This window comes from Vitis vinifera, chromosome 16, assembly GCF_030704535.1.
Source record: "Vitis vinifera cultivar Pinot Noir 40024 chromosome 16, ASM3070453v1".
Lineage (NCBI taxonomy): Eukaryota > Viridiplantae > Streptophyta > Magnoliopsida > Vitales > Vitaceae > Vitis > Vitis vinifera.
In genome coordinates, this window is record NC_081820.1 from 18,732,160 (window position 1) to 18,755,453 (window position 23,294).

At 35.9% G+C, this 23,294-nt stretch overlaps 1 protein-coding gene across 1 annotated transcript; it reads left to right on the forward strand.

Moving 5' to 3' along the window:
* Positions 1–3,276: 3,276 nt before the first annotated feature.
* LOC100258340 (peptidyl-prolyl cis-trans isomerase FKBP53) lies at positions 3,277–22,473 on the forward strand. Its single transcript, XM_002268403.3, has 11 exons — positions 3,277–3,384; positions 4,156–4,229; positions 5,062–5,297; positions 5,487–5,626; positions 6,419–6,776; positions 7,020–7,256; positions 11,322–11,583; positions 21,644–21,731; positions 21,815–21,856; positions 21,955–22,003; positions 22,168–22,473. Exons 1-11 carry the CDS (start codon positions 3,375–3,377, stop codon positions 22,247–22,249), a joined length of 1,578 nt encoding a protein of 525 aa, XP_002268439.1. The 5' UTR covers positions 3,277–3,374; the 3' UTR covers positions 22,250–22,473.
* The last annotated feature ends 821 nt before the right edge of the window (positions 22,474–23,294 follow it).

A 23,294-nucleotide genomic window follows, 5' to 3' on the forward strand; every position in this document is an offset into this window, starting at 1 on the left:
ATTTTTGAAGTAGAATAATTTAGTTGTCATTTTCTCTCAAAACCAACCCATACGGGCACTAGTTTGTGAGTTGCATGGATGATTTTGCATCAAGTACTCGACATATTTTATTAAGAATATTCCACAATCACCACTGCATGAAACACAAATAATCAAATTTAAAATCGTTATATAAAATTTATTGTATAAGACATTAAAGTAAAATGATAAGATGAATGTTTAGATATTTATTTACTTACTCATATTCTTGTTGAGGAACATCATGCAACCGTTCAATGTCCCACCATTGATCACCCTTAGGATCACAATTCTCCTAGTAATATGCTACGACATGCAATCTATGTCGTAACAATCTAGCTAAAAGTGTGATGGCACCCTTCAATCAATTATCATTATTAATGTCTATCAATGAGTCATACATAAATATTTTCCTCTAAGTAAGGTGAACTACTCCTAATATCCAATGCATACTTTGAACATTAATAAGGATGTAAACAATGTCCACCTTAGGCCATTTTGTGGAAGGAACTGGGTGAAGCTTATTAGCATAGTCAACAAGAACATCATTGGCTTGCATTTAGAGTTGATTCCACTTTTTGGCATGTTTCTCCCGCCTTGCTTTAACATTTTGCTATATAAAAAAAGGTTCAAAAATAGTTAAAATAGCATAATTTATCTAATAATATAAAGATCGATAATAATAAGAAATTATACATACCCAACACATGGTGTCTATGGTTGTAAAATTTTGAGAAAATGCATGTAGTTTTTCTATTCCCTGCTTAGGGAAAAAGTAGAAAGCAATATCAATATGCTAAACAATATATACAAAAATACATTAGTTATACTATTTGATTCAAATGTCAATATAATGATAAGTAAAAGCAAAGACAATAAGAACATTTACAATGTGTCTTTAAGACATGCACCATGTTGAACTAATAATTGAAATCATCCTTGGTCCGCATGCAAGTAATCGATTTCAACCATAGACCTTATTGTATTGATATAACAAAAAAACCATGGTCAAACAAAAAACTTGTCAAAAACAAACTTTTACTAGTTTCAATTAAAAATAAATTACCCTTGTAGAAGACTCAACCACTTATAAAGGGTTTTTCGGGCTTCCTCGAAAATAGATTACAAATTTTTAAAGTCAAATGGTGTTTCTCCTTTCTTTTTTATTTTCCTTATCTTTGTATGGTTTATCAAAGGAGGTTGCAAAAAATAGGACTTCTTTAACTTACGCCCTTGCTTAAATATAATGGAGGACAACTACTTTGGAAATACATAAACTGAAAAGTTACCCAATAAACTAAGGGTATCAAATAGTTTGGCAATATCAACAACTACATCAAGACTCACATCATCATCGTTTTCTATCCCTATTATGTGTTTTTCTGTAACTACAATATTTGTTATATCTTTTTTTATTGGTTGTCACATCCACATGAGTGATTCTCATCCTCCTTATCTTCCATGACACTCTTAAACTTGTCATATTGTGAATCATAGTTTATATTGATATCTTTTCCCTTTATACTAGATTTTGAAAATCTTGTATTATGTATAACACATGGCTCATTTTGCCCTCTTGTGCTATATTTCCATTTTGTTGCTTCTTACCTTGATATTTTAACACTTGATTCTCCAAGGCCCATTGTTGCCCAAAAACTATTCTTTCACAGCAAACCTCACCTTAAGATATTTACTAAAAACTTCCAAACTATCAACAAGACTAACGCATTGCATGTCTATTAAATTTTTTCCTTCTTTCCCAAGTAAAACATGTTCAAGAAAGTACAATAAGTTAAATTGACCACATTTTCATCTTTAATTCCCAAATTTGTTATTTTGGATACACTTCATAGTTCCCAAAATTTTTAAAAACATCAATTAACAAACCTTAACCTATTCAAACACCCTTGCATAAACATCCTTAAAAATTCCAAAAATCTCTAAAATTTCACAAATTCTCTAAAAATTTATCCTTAATTATATGTCATTGCTTGGGATTGTTACATATTTTATTCACTCCAAGTACATAACGGACAACAATAGAGAACTAAAAAAAATTATAAATATGTAATTTATTATTTTGAATACACTTCAATGGTTCCCAAATTTTTAAAAGCTTCAAGTAACAAACTTAACTATGCTCAAACACCATTGCATAATCTCACTAAAAATTCAAAAAATCCCTAAAATTTCATAAATTTTGTGGAAACTTATCCCTAATCAAATATCATTACATTGAATATATCTAATTCACTCTAAATACAAGAATGATAATAATATAAAAAACTAAAAATTATTTTAATATACAATTTTATTATTTTCAACACACTTTAGTAGTTCCCGAATTTGTAAAATCATTCATTAACAAACATAACCCTACTCAAACACCATTACATAATATCCCTAAAAATTCTAAAAGCCCTAAAATTTCATAAATTCATTAAAAACTCATCCTCAATCATATGTAATTGCATGAAATCATTGGTAACCGTTATTTGCAATATTAATACGTAGTCATTGATTCTCCTAAGTTCCCAAAATTTTAAATTCTTCAAGTAACAAAGCTAACCTTACTCAAACATTATTGTATAACATCCTTAAAATTTTCAAAATTTTATGAAATGTGAAGACTACACTCACGAGCTCAATAGATTTACTTTCTTCTTCCGTTGACAATTTAGATTTTTGCTCAGTAGCTTCTTCTTCCATTGACAATTGAGATTTTTGCTTTCTCGCCACTATTTTAAACCTCTTTGACTAATCAATCTTCAATGAACTCATTTTTTGTGAAGAAAAAAGGGGTTTGGGAATGAAAGAGGGATGAAACATGAAAAGTTTTATAGGGTTAGGAATGATAGATAAAAAAAATTTTAGGGTTTGGGAATGAAAGAGGGGATGAGAAGTGAGAAGTTTTCTAGGGTTTTCTAAGATTTGAAATGAAAAAAGGGATCAGAGGTAAAAAGTTTTCTGGGGTTTAAAAATGATAAATAGGATATTCTTTAGGGTTTGTGAAGAATAAGAAATTCATTCTCTCTGCATCTAAAAGAAAATAAATAAAAGAAGAAAAGTTAAGTTTTAGAGGGAGACAAAACAAAAGGGTATTTTTGTAGGATCATTTTTTATGTTTTTTAAGGGATAGATTAGTTTTGCAAATATGGGTATTATTTTAACCCTTTTAACCAAATATCCCTGGGGCCATATTACCATTCCCGTGCCCTAATACGTGTCGTCACGACATGACGGTCTTTTACATTTTATATAAGACCGCTGTGCTACAAACTTTTAATATTTTCAGGTGTAGGGTTTTGGAAGCCATCATCTAGGGTTTTACAGAGAAGCTTTCATTTGATTTCGAAATGTTTTGGGGTTAGTTTTCTCATCAAATTTCCTTTGTTTAGTTCTCTTATTTTCATGCTTCTAGTTGCTTATTGAGAAGTAATAGGAAAAGGAAAGAAAATTTGCTTTTTTTTTCTACAATTTGTCAGCAACCAAATGTCCCTGATGGTTCTTTGTTTATTGTACTGAAATAATGGATCTTATGTTTTGTAATTGGAAAATGGAAACATTGAATCTTATGTGATCAAGAAACGATTGGAACAATAAGAGAAATTGCATTTCTTCGCTCTGCACCCGAATGGCCTAGCTGGGTGTTTGTTTATTGAAGTCTTGAATCTTGTGTGTGCGTGTATTTTTTTCTTTTTAAATGGGAAATGGAAACCTCTCAACTCTTAATTAGGCAGAGCTGAATAAGTGAAAATTTTGGATTCGAATTTGTGTTTCTTTTATCCACCTAAGTTTTCTTGGGAGTCAATCGGAGCATTGGAGGAAAATAAATGAAATGGCGGGATGCTAACAGTTTGGATTCAAGTGACTGTTATAGGATTCCTAAGTTTCTTTGCTTTTCCCTCAATTTCTTTGCAACCAAATGGACCAGTTTGGTACTTAATGACTTAAAAGACTCAGTTTGGCATGTGAGGTATTGTTGGAAAAGGAAAGAGAATTTTGGCTCCTATAGCAGGTTGGTTGCATTGGTGTCTCTGGAATTGTAAAGGTTCTTGTCTTTTCATGCAGGACTCTGCAAATAAAAACATACATATATTTGTTTCTCACTGTTTTAAATTTCTTCTTTAATGTCAGGAATCAAAGTAGTACCAGGTGAAGAACACCCCCTAATTCCATCTGATGTTCTGGGGACACTTCATATAACTCAGGTATGCTTTCAAAACTCCCAACAATTTCTATGAGTTCTTTTTAGGATTTTGAAAGTTTATGGGATTTGTTTGTATGATTCTGTTTTTTCTTTTAAAATATTTTACTTGATTTAGATATCTTTTTAAGGGTTCCTGAAAAAAAAAATCATGATGAATTCTGGGTTAAGATCATTGAAGTTTTTAGATGCTTGGTTGTTTGTTTTAAAGTTCTTGATTATTTTGGATTTGGACGTTTAACATAATTTTCCGTTTTAGAAATTGCTGCTTTCGGTACTTGTGTCAAGGTAAAACTTCTTGAATTTGGATCCTAGGATAATTTGATGTTTTACAATTGGATTTACTTATATTTGGAGCGTTGAGAATTTTTCTGTTTTATGTTTAGATCAATGGAGGTTTTTCAGATTTGTTTCAGACTTCTATTTTAGTCTTTTTGAAAAAAAAATCATTTTGGCTGTTAAGATAATCTTGAAGTTTTCAGAATTTGGTTTTGGTTTTGTATATTTTTTATTTTGGAGTTTTGAGGAATTTTCAATTTGGTGTTTAGATCATTGGAGGTTTTTCAAATTGTCTTTGGGAATTTTTTTTAGGTGTTCCTAACAATTGCTTATTTTGGTTGTTAACATTCAGGGTTTTCAATATTGGGTTTTGGTTATATCTTTTAGAGTTTATTTTTCTTTTCCTTTCTTTTTCTTTTTTTTTGGATCTTAAAATCATTGGAGTCGGAATCTAGGAATTTTGTAATTATTCTTAATTTTCTGTTGAGATCATTACAATGTCATTAAAATAGTATTTTGGCTCAGTTTTCTTTGTCATGTATGTTTTTGTTGTTCAGGCAACCCTAGATACTGGTCCATCTAAAGAAAGGAGCATAGTTCAGTGTTCCGTGGGAGATAAGGAGCCAATTTTCTTGTGTTCTTTGTCTCGGGGTAAGGTTGAGTGTTGCCCCTTGAATCTTGAATTTGAGGGGAATGAATCAGTAGCCTTTTCAGTTATAGGCCCGCAAAGCGTTTATCTCTCTGGCTATTTTCGGGCTGATTCTAAAGATGATGATGCAGAACATTATGAAATGTATCCTTCAGAATTTTTCCAGCTGATCAAGTTCTTATTTTTTTATTTCTTTTCATGGTTTTCTGTGGATTTTCTTTTTGTATGGAGTGTGTTATAATAGAGATGAAGAAAATCTTGGTGTTATTGGCATATTGTGTATTAGGAGTATGTTTATTCATTATTCCCTGTTTCACTTAACTACTATTGAAGTGATTCAGATGGGGAGGATATTGCTGAGACTGATGAAGATGAGTCTTCTACATATGATACTGAAGATGAATATGACGACGACTTTATTGATGACAGTGACTTTGAAATGTTTCCACCTTCGCCTGTCCCAAATAGTGGAGGTATAGCTCTGTGTATTTGGATACTTGCCCTGAATCCACGTACACTATGACTTGAGGGTTTTTCTGGGTTTCTTATGTAGGAGGCCACCTAGTCTTTTGAAGAAGTTTCCAAGTCTAGATATAACATTGCAATTATTTTCAGCATGTTTAATACACACACACACACACACAAATATCATATATGCTTGAGTAACTTGTCACAATCTTGATGTTTGATGCCCAAATTGTTACTAGTCGTGAAGTTCTATATGTTGTTGCTCATGTAAGTAATAATTTTGAATATTTACCCCTTTGATATTTATTTTATTTTATATCATAAAAGGATATGCTAAAAACATATAACCATTCTCCCCCCTTGCCCCCACCACTACATGCACACACAAAGGAAAAAAGGATGAGAGTTCACACCAGTAGTTGGAATTGCTTGGGAAAATTCAGAATGTGGAAGGTGAAATTTGAAAATTATCCACTGATGCAAATTGGTAATTAGGTAATTTCAAATTCAAGCCAGGTTTAAATTTTCCATTCTAACTTGCCAAATTATTGTTATAAAATTATAATCCTGAAGTACCATATAGTCATAGGATATTTCTGCATCATCAGTATTGATTTGATAGCCATTTATTTTATATTTTTGAGTTTATGACTGTGCACATTTGTCTTGATAGTTCCCTGAATTCCATATGGCTTCTGCATATGCTACCATGCAAAGTTTGTAAGCAAATATTAGAGCATTATTTTATTGTTGGTTAAATTAGTTAACTCCTGATATTTTTCCTTGGTTAATATTAGTTGTAATTGAGGAGATTGTGGAGGAGGAGAAACTTGCAAATGGAAGTAATCAATCTAAGAGACTAAAGAAGCCCCAATTGAATGAGTCTGATGAGAACAAGGACTCTCAACATCAAATTGTTGCCAAGAGTGGTAATGGTGTACAAGTTTTGGAAAGTGAAGATGAAGATGGTTTTCCAATTGCTGCCTCACATAAAAGCAAATCCAATGATCAGAACCCTGCATCAAAAGCAGAAGAAAAGACAGATAAGATCACAACTAAAGAAGGCAAGAAGAAGAAGGCAAAAGATTCTGGTGATCATGCTACAGGCTTAAAAAGAAAGCTTAATAGTGTTGTCCAAGAGGATCAGCCAGAAAGGTTAGATAATCCATCTTCCATTATTTAATTAAATGTTGGGGAAAATCAATAATGAATGGTGTTTGTAATTAATATAATTTGGAACCACCGTTCCATAGAAGATTTTAATACTTGATGTGCATTTGGAAGCCTTTTCTTGATTAGGTTAGCTGGAGTCTTGATTTAGGTGAGCTTGCAGAATGTATCTTAAAAAGGTTTCTGTTACTTATCTTGATTCTATTTTCTTGTTTTTTTTGCAATCAGGGAAGCCAGCCAACCTTTTGACTCATCTAAGCTGTCTACTGAAGTTGTTACTGAGAATGATGTCAAGCGGAAGAAAAAGAAGCAGCAGAAAGAGCGAAAAGCTAACAAGGCTGGTATTGGTGACAAGTCTGAAGTTCATATGGAGGATAAAACCCAATCTGAGGAAGCAGAGACCAGCAATGCCCACCAGGTCCTGCCAGTTGCAAATGAACTTGATCAGAAGGTAAACAATGAAAAGTAAGTGCCATTTTACTGTCTAATACAACACCTAATTTCTATCTGCACATTGAATTTCTATGCACTAAGTAATATTTTGTTGGAGATTGTGTGAATGGAGAGAACTGATTCTCAGCCCCCTCAATTATTATTATTATTATTATTATTTTTTCAAAATGATGTGAATCTCCATTCCACAAAGCCTTATGATCACTATCAGATGTGGGCAGACCAGATGTTTACTGGGCCATTATGGACCAATGTGCCAGGGCCAGCATGACCCACTTAAAAATCGTGTCAGGCCAGGCTGGCCCATGCAAGCCAAATAGGTGGCCTGACACGGCCCATAAACCCGTGGGCTAATCGTGCCATGTCATGCCATGCCATGCCGGTGGGCCATGCCGACGGGCTACAGCCCATGGGCCACTCACTTTATTAAAAATTTTAATTTAATTTTTTTAAATCATTTTGTCTTAAGTTTTTTTCATTATTAAATCAAATTTCTTTTTGTTACTTTAAACACCTCTAATAATTATACTTTTTATTTTTTATATTTATATTTATCAAGTTTGTAATTGTAAAATTTATAAAATGTTAGTTTTTTGTTTTTAAAAATAGTAAAAAGTGATATTTAAAGGGTCAAGTGGGCTAGCATGATGGCACGGCGGGTTGTTTCCTTAGGCCTAGCACAGCCCGCTCCTTTGGGTCGTGCCAACCCTACTCGCTACTATAATTGGGTCATGCCAGCCTGGCCTGGTCTTTTGGCGTGCCAGGCCACGGGCCAAAATGGGTAGCTGGCCCATTGGACACCTCTAGGGCAGACCCAGGAAATTCTCTTTGGGGAATCAAATTTGATGTGAGCTTTAGATTTTAATTTACAATTAATGGCCACAATGTTGTTTGGAATATAAGCTGACTTCTTCTAAATAAGCGTTTTGATGAATTTATTGCCACAATGGACAATCTGTTTCCTTTAAAGTTTTTGAACCATTAGGCCAAGCTCTGTCAAAATGTTTAAATTTTTAACTGGAATGACCAAAAAAAGAACAGAAAAATATATCATCAAGATGATTTGAATGTGAGTTTGCCAATGACGATGATGATGATGGATGATGAAAAATGTTTCCTTTTTCCTTCTCAACATGTTAGTTTTTCTTTTTGGAGTTCTATTCTTCCTTTAGGAAGGGATGATCATGTACTTGGAAAATTACAACTTTGAAGATAACAAACACATTTATGTCAATGGTATAAGATCATAGTTTCATACTTGGTGTAGAACTGACCGGAACTTAGAACATTAGGCATAATACTGTCTCTTAGTGGGTAGTTATAATTTGGAGTTTAAAATTACAGGTTAAAAATGGTATGAAAAGATTCTGCAACCAGGGCAAATCTAGAAAGGATTGCCGTGGACTCTCACTGGGCTCAAAATTGTCTGGGCTACTAATGGAAACAGGCAAAGGGGTGAATCAAAGTCAAGATTGTGGAAGGACGAAAGGGATACACGAGATGTATTAAAATGAGGAGGGGGTTGACATGGTTATTGGACTCTTTAGAGTAGTTCTGCATTCGGAAGGAGAAAAAGCTATTTACTGGCAAGTTGCAAGATGGTGGGAGGTGGTATAAGGCAGAGATGTCACAGACCAGAGCAGGCAAGTATTTCATGGTCTTGGTCATGTGCGAAGATGCAAGAAGATATTTTGTTGTACTCCTGGATTGGATTTGGCCTTCTGAGTGGACTGTAATGACCTTAAAGATAAGAGGTCTGGGTATGGTGAAATCAGGCAAAAAAGAAGTGGGGTTGAATCCAAACAGCCTAAAGATGCCAAGGGGAGTTGCCTTTTTACTCTCAGAAGGAACTAGCTTTCCTTTCCAGAGGCTGTTAAAATAGAGTAAGAAAGGGTAGAGAATCTGTGTGGGTGCAAATGGTGAACGATATGTCTCTCTCTAAATTGGAAGCTTTGAATCAATGCTTGGTAGGGAGGTTGGACAATAAGTGTGATCCTGTACCAGAGCTACTAAAAGTGGAATAGTAGGTTAGAGTCCAGTGGAAATCCTTTGGAGCAGTAGAAGTTGCAGCTCTCAACAGCTCTCTATTTTTGTTTGATTGTAGGGTTGGATGTGTTCCTTCCACATAAATTGATATGCATGCCTAGGGGAGCCCCTCATAGGTCTTGTACAGTATGGGATTCAGTTGAGGAAAGATTTATAAGAAGATTATTTGCCTCTTCGAAAAAGCAGTATTTCCTTAAGGATGGTGGAGGGAGGGGTGTAACCCTAATTAAGAGCTTCATTTCAAGCCTCCAAATCTATACGATGTTATAATTCATAATCCTTAGAAAAGTGAAGATTAGATTGAATCAGATTCAGTGATAGTTTTTGTAAGGCAACAACTTAGAGGAAGAAAGCCTAATTTGGGATTTAGGCAATGATATGCAAAGCTAAGAAGTATGGAGGGCTGGGAATTAGAAATGATGTTAGGAGGGGATGAGGATAAATTTCTAAGATCTATTCAAGAAAGGAATGAAATGAAATAAACAGATCCTAAATTATTCTTTCAAGGGTATTTTGGTGATATTGCAGGTTTTTAGGTTCTCTAGAGTCATTAGTTAGTAAGTGGTATTTGGGTTTCATTTAAATTTGTAAAACAATTTTTCTTTGAAATTTCTTTCTAAAAGAAGTCCCTGTGTTTGTAAAGTTTTAGGAAAGGAATAAGAGTTTTAATAAATTACTATATAGGTTAGGTTTCTATTTTCATGATTTTATTTTGCTTTTAACGTTTTCCAAAGCCTATAGATAAGGCTAATTGTTGTAAAACAAGGATTGATGAGAAATAGTATTAGGTTTTTCAATACCTTGAAATTTTCAATGGTAAGACTCAATTGCTCCTTATGTGTGAGTCTCCTAAAAAGCTTTAGTAGCACTATAGGTTTTCTATGTTTCCTTTTTTTTCTTGTTCTGTATTTTATTTTCTTTTTCCTGCTGCCATTATTTTAGCTCATCATTCCTCTCCTTAAATTCTAAAAGATTGAAGCCCTATTCCACCTATTTGATTGTATACAGCCATCTTAGGGTTGTCCTAAATTCAGTTTTAGAACCTCTGTTGTGGTTAGAAATGAGGTGGGATAAATGGGTGGGGGAGTGATCTTTGAAAGAGGCCCTCCTTGTGTTGTTCACCTGGCCTCTTCCAGAACTGTCAGTGTGGCAGATTTATGGGAGGTGGAGGAGGATCTGATGCCTTTGATCCATGCATTTCTGAAGACACTTTCAGGATTAGGATGTGGAAGAGGCGGGGCAGTTTCTAGAGCTCATTGATGCTGTGAGTTTACAAGCAACAGGGGAGGATAGTTTATTCTGGAGGCTGGAAAAAATGGGAGATTTCAGATGAAATATTTTTTTAATTCTTTGTATACTGAGAATATGGAGCTGTTCCCCTTTCAAGAAGTTTAGGGAACTAGTGCTCCGGTACATACACACACACATTTATGTGTCAGGAGAGGGTGGAGCTGGTGAAGAGCATGTATTTGTAAAGTTACTGACAAATTTGTAAATCACAACTAATTCACTTGAATAGGACCAGACAGCTGTGGGATGGCTTGCTGGCAGTTTTTGGCTGCAATGTGTCTTTCCAAAATTTAGTTTCTTTTTCACTTTGAATGATAATGCACTTGAAAGTTAGCACTTTGAATGTGAGACAGCCACATCCATGTCAATAATTATTAAAAATATATGGTTTCTTTTAATCGGGAAGTATTACAAATATGTGTTTATACTAGCATATGAAAATACTCTTTCTCTCTCTCTCTCTCTCTCTTAATAGTATTGAGGGCCTGTTGGATATTGGAAAATTTGGCATCATATTTTTATGTCATGTTGTTGGAACTTGGAACTTGAAATTATAGTTAAGTGTTAGTTTATCTTGTGCATTCTATGATTAATGAATTTATGCATTAAAATTATTTTTTTTATTGGGTGATACTAATGAAGGTTCTTTTGATCATGTAGCTTTATTTTCTTTTCATGAGATTGGAAGTGAATATTCTATACACATTAACTACATGAGCATTTTATTATATACATGTGCAGGAGTATGGACATTGTGTCTGATCATGATGTGGATGAAAATCACTCTGAGAAGAAAAAGAAGAAAAAGAAAAAGAAGAGCACTGGGGATGTGAAAAAGGAGCAAAATATTACAGCTGTGGGAGATGAGAATCGATCAATTGTGGAGATGGAGAAGAAAACTGAAGCCAAGCGATCTCAAGTGAGGACTTTTGGAAATGGATTGGTTATTGAGGAGGTAGCCATGGGCAAACCAGATGGCAAAAGAGCTTCTCCTGGAAAAAAGGTGATTCTTTTTCCACTAAATTTTTTATGTATTTGCCTATCCAAGCATAGTAATTGGATCGACTTACAACTTATTGTGCAAGTTAGCAGAAAAATATTCACTGGTGTAATGTGATCTATTTTTTCTTGAGTTTCTTAGAGCAACTATATTGTCCAATGTTCTTCAAACATATGGTAAACTTTCACATGACATACCACGCTGTTGTCCATTTTGTTTTTAACCTAGAGTTCACATGAGTGGATTAGTGTTCTCATGTCTGCTCTTAGATCTTGAAGTAATATGTTGTGCAATCACCATGGGATTCAATAGAGATGGATAGAGGTAGATGCTGCTTTGGAGTTGAATCAAAATCCATAGACACTTTGGTAGAGATGGTCAAAGGTAAGATGGTTGGAAAGGTTGTGGAGAGGAGTTGGGGGCTCTGTTCTTGGATAAGATTTGGTGAGAAGGGCCTTGTTCTATTGCTGGGAAGAGCAGAGGCTTGCAGTAGAGGAAAGGGATAGAAACCTTTTAGGAAGGTTTGGTTAGAGGGAGGAATGGGTCACAAGCTGAAGTTGCATAGTAATAGGGTGGAGAAATTTTGTTTGTGTCCTGTTCTTTCTCTTAAGGGAAAAAAGGTTTTCTTTGATGTTCTCAGAAGGTTGGGGATTTTTTGGGGATTGAAAAAATCTGGCTAATTAACTTGGGAGCTTAGGGGTTGCCTCATTGCTGGCTGTTACAGTACACTCAAGAAGTGTGGATGAGAGTTGTGGGGCTACCAATTCATCTATGAGGAAAGGTATTGTTTAAAAAGATGGGAGATGCTTGAGAGGTTTCATGGCGGTGGATGAGGCCAAGATGTGTTGTTGCAACTTGTGGTTCGGCAGCGGGCTGTAATCATAGTTAAATTTAATGGGAAGGTGTCAGGATCTTTCCATGTGGTGGTGGGACTTTCTTGCTTTGCTATTCAGCTTTGGTGGGAGTTACAACCATAGATGATTTGGGTAGAACCAAAGTCATGGTGAAGAGAGCAGAAAGTCAAGGAAGGGGTGGAGGAGATCCCAGATGCAGGTGAGAGAGTGGGGTTAGTTGAAGAGCCCCTTGAAAAGCATGAAGGCCATGTGTTGCACTTAAGACCAAAGGAGTTTATCAACTAAGTGGTGGGCTTAGGCTTTTTAGTCCTTGGCGTGCAGGAAGGCCTTATTGGTCTCAATGGGGTGTTATGCCTCCCTCTTTTTGAGGTTTCTATAGGGTTGGATTTGGGTGCCATGGTTTGTTAGGCTCTAAAGACCTTAACCCAATTTCAAATATTCAATGCTGGTGAATGGGGTTCCAGCTGGTTTCTTTTCAAGTTCTAAAGGGCTTAGGCAAGGGGATCCCCTATCCCCCTACTTATTTATCATGGGAATGGAAGTCCTTAGTGCGTTAATATCGAGGGCCGTTGAAGGGGGGTTCATTTATGGCTGTAGGATATGGAAAGGAAGAGGGCAGCCCGTCAACATAACTCATCTCCTGTTTGCGGATGATACAATTGTCTTTTGTGAGGCAAAAAAAGAGTCCCTGTTGTACTTGAGCTGGATCCTCTTATGGTTCGAGGCCGCCTCAGGTTTAAAAATTAATTTGGAGAAAAGCATGGTCATTCCGGTAGGGGAGGTGGAAGGGGCGCTTGATATGGCTGCTGAAATTGGGTGTACGGTGGGACAGCTGCCCACTGTTTATTTGGGGCTGCCCCTTGGGGCGCCTAATAGGGCCTCTTCCGTTTGGGATGGGGGTGGAGGAGAAAATGAGGAGGAAGCTTGCTCTTTGGAAGCGTCAATTTCTGTCCAAAGGAGGGAGAATTACTCTCATTAAGAGCACGCTGGCCAGCATTCCTTTGTATCAAATGTCATTATTCCGTATGCCTAAATCAGTGGCAAGAAGACTAGAAAAGCTTCAAAGGAATTTTTTGTGGGGAGGAGCCAATGGGGGGAATAAGGCTCATCTAATCAAGTGGGAGGTAGTGTGTATGGATAAAAAGAAGGAGGGTTGGGGTTAAGAAAGTTAATTTGGTTAAACAAAGCTCTCCTAGGCAAATGGATTTGGAGGTTTGCGTGGGCTAAGGAGGAGCTGTGGAAAAAAGTGCTTGAGGCTAAGTATGGGCAAGAGGAGTTTGGGTGGAGAACAAGGAAGGCAAATGGGGTGTTTGGGGTTGGTGTGTGGAAGGAAATTTTGAAGGAGTCCACTTGGTGTTGGGAAAACATGGTGTTCAAAGTGGGAAAAGGCAATAAAGTAAGGTTTTGGATTGATCCTTGGTGTGGAAACAACGTGCTGTCCGAAGCATTCCCGGACCTCTTCTCCATGGCTGCCCAAAGGAACGTCACTGTGGAGGATTATTGGGATCAGAATCTGAGTCAAGGAGGGTGGAGTTTAAGACTGTTGAGAGACTTCAATGATTGGGAATTGGGGTTGGTGGACAATATGTTAATTGAGTTGAGGAATTATAGAGTAACTATGGAGGAAGATTCGGTTTTTTGGAAGGGAGGAGCAGACGGGCTGTTTAAAGTGAAGGAAGCGTATAGGGTGTTGATCAATGCTGATGAAGCGGTTTTCCCTCATAGCAATGTTTGGGTGGATAAAGTTCCAACAAAAATTACTTTCTTTGCTTGGGAAGCTACTTGAGGGAAGGTTCTTACATTGGATAGGTTGCAGAGAAGAGGATGGCATCTCCCTAATCGGTGCTTCTTGTGTGGATGTGAAGAGGAAACTATCAATCATATGTTAATTCATTGTACGATGGCAAAAGGTTTATGGGATATTATTCTTGCGTTGTGTGGTGTACAGTGGGTCTTTCCTAATTCTGTAAAGGAGGTTCTTAGTAGTTGGAAAGGCTCTTTTGTGGGGAGAAAAAGGAAGAAAGTGTGGAAGTCCATCCCGCTTTTCATTTTTTGGACAATTTGGAAGGAGAGGAATAGGCTTGCCTTTAAAGGGGGTGTGTTAGCCTTTCAGAAATTAAAGACTTCGTTTGTGTATAATTTTTGGGGTTGGGCTAAAGTGTACATTGATATGGAGTCGAATTCCCTTATAGGTTTCTTGGAGTGGATAGCTTCCAAGTAGGGGTTGGGTTCTTTTGTTTTTTGGTTTAGGGTTTGTAGCCTTGTATACTCCCTGTATGCTCTTTGGCTTCTTGCCTTCGTTAATATATTCGGTTACTTATAAAAAAAAAAAGACCTTAACCCAATTTCTAAAAGAGACTAGGCTAAGCTAGGCCCATTACTTTAGGTGTAGAGGCTAGTTCTATCTCATCAAAATAGGATCAAAGCAGATCATTGAGCTTTACTAACTCAAGTTTGGCTTCTTTTAAGGGTGGAGACCAATTAAGTGATTTAGGCTTGGTTTTAGGCCTAGGTTTGGTGTTGTCTTTTTACTAATTCAAGTTAGGCTTCTTTTAAGGGTGGAGACCAATTAAGTGATTTAGGCTTGGTTAAGCCTAGGTTTGGTGTTGTCTCTTGTAGTCTAACCAAAGCTTACACTAGAGGGAGCAGGCCATAGGAAGAAAGGGGAAGCCATAGCATGCCACCCCCCCTTCTCCCTTCTTCCTCCTCTCTTTCTTCTTCTTCTTCTTTTTTTTTCTCTTTTAAAGAAAAGGAAGAGCTTAAAGGGAGTGAGATGCAAAAGCTTACAATGGGTCTTTGCCCTTTGGCCCCTATGCATTGGCGATATCTCAATGATAGGAGGCAAAGTTGCTTGTCATTTTTTTGATAGCTTGTCATTGAAGAAGCTTTATGGCTGAAGTCATAAGATTTGAAGGTATGTCCTTGTTGTTTGTTTCTTCAACCTAGAGTGGCCTTTTACTAAACTAGCATCCTTGAGTAGATTTGTGGGGATGCAGTTGAGAGTTTTGACATGGAGATTGTCTCCCTCCCAGGGAAGATGGAGGCTTAAAGAGTTGGTAGAGGATCAATGCAAGGGGTTATGAGGAAGCCATCCTTAGCTTCTTATGTTGAGAGGGAGCTTCAAAAGTTTGAATGCTCAGTCAATTATAGAAGTTCTTTTTGGACATAGAGGAGGTAAGGGAAGAGAACTTAGAAGTTACAGTCTATTGGTTGATGAAGTTAAGGATTCTTTCTTGGAATGTTAGAGGAGCTAATAACAGGGAGAGACAGAAAATAATTGTCTCTTAACTTAAAAGAAACAAAGGTGCAAGAGAAGATTAAGCATTTGGTTTGAAGTTTAGGAGTGGGAAGATTTTTAGAATGGGGAGCAATGGAAGCTCAGGTGACAATAGGAGGTATTCTAATCATAGTTTTAAAAGGCGCGCTTTAAGGTGCAACCACTCCCTAGCTATAACACCTTGCTTATCAAGGCATTCACCTTGTTGAAGAGGTGTGCCTCGCCTACTTTATTTTTTCTTTTTAAACACTTTGATTATTAATATTTCTAATTGTATATTGAAATTTATATAATTTCATTACTTTTTTGTTGAATGCTTCTTTTAAATGTTTGGAATCTTAAATTTTTTATTAATTGGGTTGGATTTTAGATCATTTTTAGTAAAAAATTGATGCACATCCTAGGTCAGGTTTCAGTTCACTCAAGGTAAAAAAAGCATAAGGGCCTTGACATTAGAAATCTATCCACTTCAAACAAGGCTCCACTTAGGAAGTGGTGTTAGAGATTCACAACTAAGAGGTAGTCCCTATGGAAGCAAGTTATAATAGGAAAGTTTAGGGAAGAATAAGGGGGATGCGTTTAAGGGATGTGCGGGATAGCTATGGGGGAAGGGGGGTAGGAAGACAATTTTAAACAGGTGGAATGCCGTTAAAATCAAGTCTTGTTTTATTGTTGGGAACAATAGAAGGGTAAATTTTGGAAAGATAGATCGATGTTGCCAAAGATGATTAGGTAGCAAGGGTGTGGGAGCAAGTTAGAGAGGGGGGTAATGGAGTGCCCCACTTTTCAAGATGGTTCAATGATTGGGAACTTGAGGGAGTGGAGGCATTTTTATGGAATTTGCACATAATTTCAATTACAAACAATAAGGAGGATAGGATGAATTGGAAGGAAACCAAGTGTAGCAAGTTCTCTATCAAATTTTTCCTTTCTTCCTTAGCCAAGGGAGAAAGAGAGCCTTTCCCCATTAACATAGTTTGGAATCCTCAGTACCAACAAAAGTAGGCTTTTTTGCACGGAAATCGTCTGGGTATGAATTTTGATGATTGATCAATTCAAAAGGAGGGGATAAATTATGCCAAATGGATGTTACATGTGTAAATGTAAAGAAGAATCAATTTATCATTTACTCCATTGTTTCCAAAGCAATAATTTTGTGGCAATTGGTTTATTCTTTGTTTGGTGTGGATGGGTGATGCATTCCACATTTAGGGAATCTTCTAAGTTTGCATGGTTTGTTTGTGGGGAAGAAACAGAAAAAAGCTTAGAGGGCTGCTCACTTGTGCTTGTTTTGGATTTTATGGAAGGAAAAAAATAGGAAGAAGTTTGCCTATGTTGAGTAGCTGGATCAAACAATTAGATCTTTTTTTATGATTATTTTCATTGGAATGGGTTAGAGCGTACATGGATGACCATTCAATGTCCATGATAGACTTGTTGATTGGTTGAGCTCCAAGTAACGAGAGGGATTGTCTTTTGTTTTCTCTGCTTTTGGCTAGCTTTTTGGCGCATATTTTATACATCATGTGTACTTAAGTACACCCTTTCTAAGGCACCGTTGTATTCTGAATGCACTGTTGTATTCCAAATGTTGGTTTGAGAAAAAAAATTGTATTTCTCATTCATAATCAGAATTAGGTTTACAAGGGCTATATATGAAAAGAAAAAAAAACAACTATACAAAGAAATAATAACCTAAAAATTAGGAATAAAAAAATTAAATAGGTAAAGATCTTAGGTTTGAGATACTGTTGACTCTACTGATTTCATCCCCTAATTGACTACACCAAATGAGGAATTGATTGCACCAAAATAGGACATAGTTACTTGAATCCTAATTTTTCCACACTCCCCCTCACACCGGTTAAAAAATATCCAACATTTCTAGCTTGCTTGTTAAGACTTTAAACAGTTGCTTTTGAAGGCCTTTGGTGAGGATGTTTGCTAGCTATTTTTCTATTAGAACAAGCAGAGTGCAGATGATTCCTTCCTCAACTCTTCTAGTATCCTTTTTAGCCAAATAAGTTCACATATTTTATGAGTAATAATGCAAAATTCAGATTCTTCACTAATTCTAACAACCATAGTCTATTTCTTGCTCCTCCATGTTACTAAGTTTTTCCTCCAACAAACATGTAATACCCAAATGTTGATCTTCTATCCTTATTACTTCCTATGCAATCAGCATCAATGTAGGCTTCAATTTGCATATGACCCCTTTTTCCAAAGAATAAACCTTTACTAGGAGCTCCTTTTAGGTACTTAAGAATTCGGTAGACAACTTCAAGGCATTCTTCAATTGGTGAATGCATAATCAAATCAGCATCAATGTAGGCTTCAATTTGCATATGACCCCTTTTTCCAAAGAATAAACCTTTACTAGGAGCTCCTTTTAGGTACTTAAGAATTCGGTAGACAACTTCAAGGCATTCTTCAATTGGTGAATGCATAATCCAACTCACCACACTGCAAATGCTATATTAGACCGAGCGTGTGATAAGTAGATCAATTTACCTACCAATTGTTGATAACATCCTTATCTACCATTGAGCTTGAACTCTCCTATCCTAATTTATGATTAAAATCAATAGAAGTGTCCATTGGTTTACACATAATAATCCTGTCTCCTTAAGTAATTCCAGGGTGTATTCTTTGTGAAAAAAATTTACGACTGACGGATCTAGCAGTCTCCATACTAAGCAAATTTCTCAACTTGTCAAGATCCTTAATCTCAAATTCCTTGGCCAAGATTTCTTTTAAGTCCTTCAATTCAGAAAGATTTGTCACCGGTCAAGGTGGTATCATCAACATACTATGAGGATAGCAGTCATTTTAGTCCTTGTAGAACATATCATGATCATCTTGACTTTGTAAATATCCATGGCCTCACATGGACTTACTAAACCAATCAAACCATGCTTGAGGGGACTACTTCAACCCATGGAGGGATCTTTTTAGTTTACATGCCTTCTCGATTCCAAAAGACATCCCAAATCCTTGTGGAAAATCCATATACACCTCCTTCTCTAGTTCACCGTTCAAAAATGTGTTCTGCACATTTAGTTATTGTAGTGGTCATCTTAAATTTGCTGCAAGAGATGGCAACACATGATTGTGTTCATTTTTACAAATAATGCAAATGTCTCTTGGTAATGAATACCATATGTTTGTGTAAAGCTCTTTGCTACTAGTCTTGCCTTCTACCTTTCCATTGAACCATTTGCCTTATACTTAATTGTAAACACCCACTTGTAGCCTACAGGATTCTTTCCTCTTAGTAAACTCACCAATTCCCAAGTTCCATTTTTTTCAAGAGTTCTCATTTCTTCCATAACTGCCTCTCTCCATTATATTTTTTTTTTTGATAAGTAAAGACAGAGAAAAAAAAAATATTAGAAAAAGGGCACCTTAAGGCTGACCCAAAAGCATACCGTATACAAAAGGCGTCAAAAGGCACAAACAAAAGAAAAGGGGATACAAAAATCACCAGCCCTCATCTAGAACCCAACCAATCAAAAAAATTGGATAAAGGAAGAGGACCTTCATTTACAACTGACTTAGTCCAAAATCAAAGATTACATACAAAAGAATTTTTCAACCTATAAATCGAAAGCTCCTCGTTTTCAAATGCAATCCATTATTAGAGCATCTTGTATAGTTTTTGGAATCTCTACAGAAGAAATGTTGGTGGTAATAGCTCTAAACAAGGAAGAAAACCTATGATAAGACACATATTTGGCAATTGGGTGCATAGCACAAGGTTAGGTTCCTTTCCTAAGAGCAATAGGGACACTAAGATTATCAAGCGCATTCAAATCTGATTTTGAAGATGAGTTACGAGAAACTGTACCTTTCAAGTTGCCTATTTCCAGTTCTTACTCTTTGCTAATGATAGGAACTTGATTTCCATATTGCTTTGAAGATGTGAGGGCCCCCAAATATCACTATGAATCAAAGAAAAAGGTTTAGATTCGTTATAAAGTTGTGCAGGAAATAAACACAATGATGCTTAGATGATTAGCAAATCTCGCATTGAAATATCAAAGGATTTTTTTCTTAAATAACCAAGGAAACAATTGTACTAAATATGGAAAACTAGGATGGCCTAACCTACAATGCCATAACATTCTTTGTTGTTCAACAAAAGAAGAAATTTCACTACTACTCGCTGCTTGAGCTGGTCCACCCTTGAAAGAACCATCTTCAAAATAATGCAGTCTATCAATTTCCTTAGTATCACCAATCCTCTTCCTTAAACATAGGTCCTGAAATTCGCAGTATGATTAAAATAATTTAGCGACACAGTTTGGAACTTTAGTAATCTTGCTGATGGAAAAAGATTACAGGAAAGATTAGGAATACAAAGAACAGATTCTAAGATTTCCTTTTGGGGGCAATGAACAAGATGGTGAATTATGAGAGGGTTGAGACTGATTGAATAACCTATAGAGGTGTTCCAATTGCTCCTTACTGAATAGAGATGTCTCAATTATTGGGCGGCTTTCTGCTACAGCTTGCATGCCTTGGCTGCCTTTTTCAGGAAACTTGCTGCACTTCCAATTTTGAGGCATCTCATATAACTTCCAACAGCATTTTTTAGTGTGTCTTGAGGCTTGTTGCAATAGTCACACCACACCTTCCTTTTCTCTTTAAACTTCTTTGAATTCCTTTGACCAATTGCATCATTAGCAGCTTCTACTGCACCAGTAATAAGCTAAGTTCTCTGTAGTGGTAGTTGGGGAAGAATTCTCCATCCTAACTAATCAGCAGCTTTCTTCTCTGGTAACTGCAGAGAACATTTCTTGTATTGAAGGCAGAGGCTCTTTCCCAAAAAATCATCCTCAAACTCCCATCTAATTCCTTTTTCAGTCAAGCCAAGAATTCGAATACACGTTGCTTCTCCATCATCTTCTTGAAACAGGCATTATTCGGCGCCACAGGCCTTTCAGGATACTTAGTTACACTCTGATTACCTTGCTTTGTTTCTCAGATCTTTGTCTTTAATTGATATACCTGAGCAGAATTACCTGGATTAGAGTAGGTTTCAATGACTGCTTCCTATACTGGGTGTTGATAGAAACATGTAGGTCTGTCCAATCTCCAGCTCCATTGAATTCACTAGCCATGCCATGATCATAAAAGTTCTCCAAGTCCCAAGTTGGAAAACCTAGATCATCTTCCTTTGGAGCCTTAATTGCTCCAGTCAAATACCCTAGTTTTCCTTTTCCATGGATGAAGAGCTTTACGAATTGAGACCATCTGAGAAAATCTAGTCTGTTTAGCTTATTATGCATAGTGATCTGCAATGAAGGATTTTCTCCAGTGCCCTGAGATGAGGCTTGCAGTGGTGGCAGCTGTGTTAGTGTTTAACTAGACTAGTTGCTGGACATCTTCTCCTCAATAACTCCTGATATCGAATCCTACCAACAAACCTGTGTCAGTGGTGACCTTAATCTTTGTCTATCAAGGCTAGAAGATAGAACTTTTAGATTTTTTAGCAATTCCACTGGGGAACAAAGTCTGATACTATGAAGGCAGGTTTGTGAAAAAATTGTATTTCACATTCATAATCAAAATTAGTTTTACAAGGCTATATATAGAACTATAGCTATCATACAGAAGGGGGAAAAAGACAACTATACAAAGAAATAATAGCCTAAAAATCATGAACAGAAAATTTTAATTAAGAAATGATCTTAGATTTGAAAAACCAAACTAGGACATAATTTCTAGAATCCTAGTTTTTCCACATAACCTCTTTTATTGCCTATCAAAAGGAGAATGGGGAGTGCATGAGTATAAAATCTAAAGGAGAAACATAGGTCTTAGATCATAAGGGCATAGATGCTTTAGGTTTACTTCTATATATTGATCTTCCATTGATGGACTAATGCTTTCTTGAATAACAAGAAAACCTATTTGTTGCTTTCAGGTCAGTGTCCACTACATTGGCAAGCTCAAGAAGAATGGCAAAATATTTGACTCTAATGTTGGAAGAGCACCCTTCAAATTCCGTCTAGGTACCATCTTATTCAATTAGAAGACAGCAGAAACCTGGTCTGTCATCCTGTCTTGAACTGTTTTTCATTTTTTGGTCATGCAGGTGTAGGGCAAGTTATAAAGGGATGGGATGTTGGAGTCAATGGTAACTATTTACATAATCATGTTAATTGATTTTGATTTTTGTATTTTATGTAATTGTGAATAGCAGCTTCTTTTGTGTTTACAACTATTTATCGACAGGTATGCGTGTTGGGGACAAAAGAAGGCTCACAATTCCACCATCAATGGGGTATGCTTTTTTTTTTCTTGGCTTCATTTTTATTTATGACCATCTATTTTATCTCAATCTTGTGGTGTTTGCCACAACCATTCGGATCATGTTATGGGTATATAATACCACCACCACCTCATCTTTTCTATTTCCAATCATATTGTCTCTGTTTCTTTATGTAGTTACGGGGATCAAGGTGCTGGTAAGACGATACCACCAAATTCATGGCTGGTTTTTGATGTTGAGCTGGTTGCTGTCAATTGATTAAAACTCGCTCTAATGCATGAGGCTGTATGCATGTTTTTCGAGCTTCCAGGTTTGAAATTCTTTAAAGCTTTAGAAAAAGCCATAGGGGAATAGAGGAGTATCTGAATGACAAAATATGTCTGTAATACAATACTGTGTGTTGGATATCATGTTTCTCAATTTTGGAAATGGTCGTGGGAAAGAAATGGCAAGTTTTTTCTTCCTCCTGTTTAAGGACAAAATAGAAATAGCAATCTGCTTATTAATGTTTGGATATTTTGAACTTTTGGGTAAATTCAGAATTGGGCTTTTGTCCAAAAGAACATGGAGGAAGTCAATAGACACCAAACCAAAATCCCCTACATGGTATTGATGAATGTTTTATACAGACTAAACATGACTGCCGGAGGAGAGAGAATAATTATTTACATTATAACAAATGTATCGGAAAGTAACTCATTTTTTGAGATTATGCTTTGCATCCCTAAAGTTTGATGTGTGAATAAGTGCATTTGAGAGTGATTCTAAAAAACATTTCTAACATTTTTAACACTTGAATAATGAAAATTTTTAAGTATTAAAAATATAAAAACGTTTTTTAGAATTACTACGAAATGAACCCTTAATTATAATTGGATAATATCCTTAAGCTTAGCGTTAGTACAAATATGTTTCAAATACTAATTTTAAATTCCATCCATTCATAAAATTTATTTTTTAGAGAATAAAATTCATTTTTAAAAAATTATGAAACATATTTATCTAAAATGTTTTTACCTAAAACCTTTCTTAAAATAAATTTTATAGAAAGAATACATCAATAAGGATGGTAGTCTTAAGAATATTTATACCTAGCTTCATAGGAAGTGTATAAAATTCACCCTTTGTTCCCCTATATCTTTAGGATTGGATGTGAACAATCGTCTTGAGAAACATTGTTACTTCTGAAATTAGATCAATACAGATGTTTTCTAGTCTCGCATGCAACTATAAATTTCCTTCCCCTTCCAATTTAAGAAAATCAGACTTAAGATTTACCAAGTGAGGGGCTATGTGAGTAACA

Coding starts and splice junctions, on each gene's coding strand:
- LOC100258340 (XM_002268403.3), top strand. Junction 4,230..5,061: donor GGACACTTCATATAACTCAG/GTATGCTTTCAA, acceptor TTTGTTGTTCAG/GCAACCCTAGATACTGGTCC. Junction 11,584..21,643: donor GAGCTTCTCCTGGAAAAAAG/GTGATTCTTTTT, acceptor TGTTGCTTTCAG/GTCAGTGTCCACTACATTGG.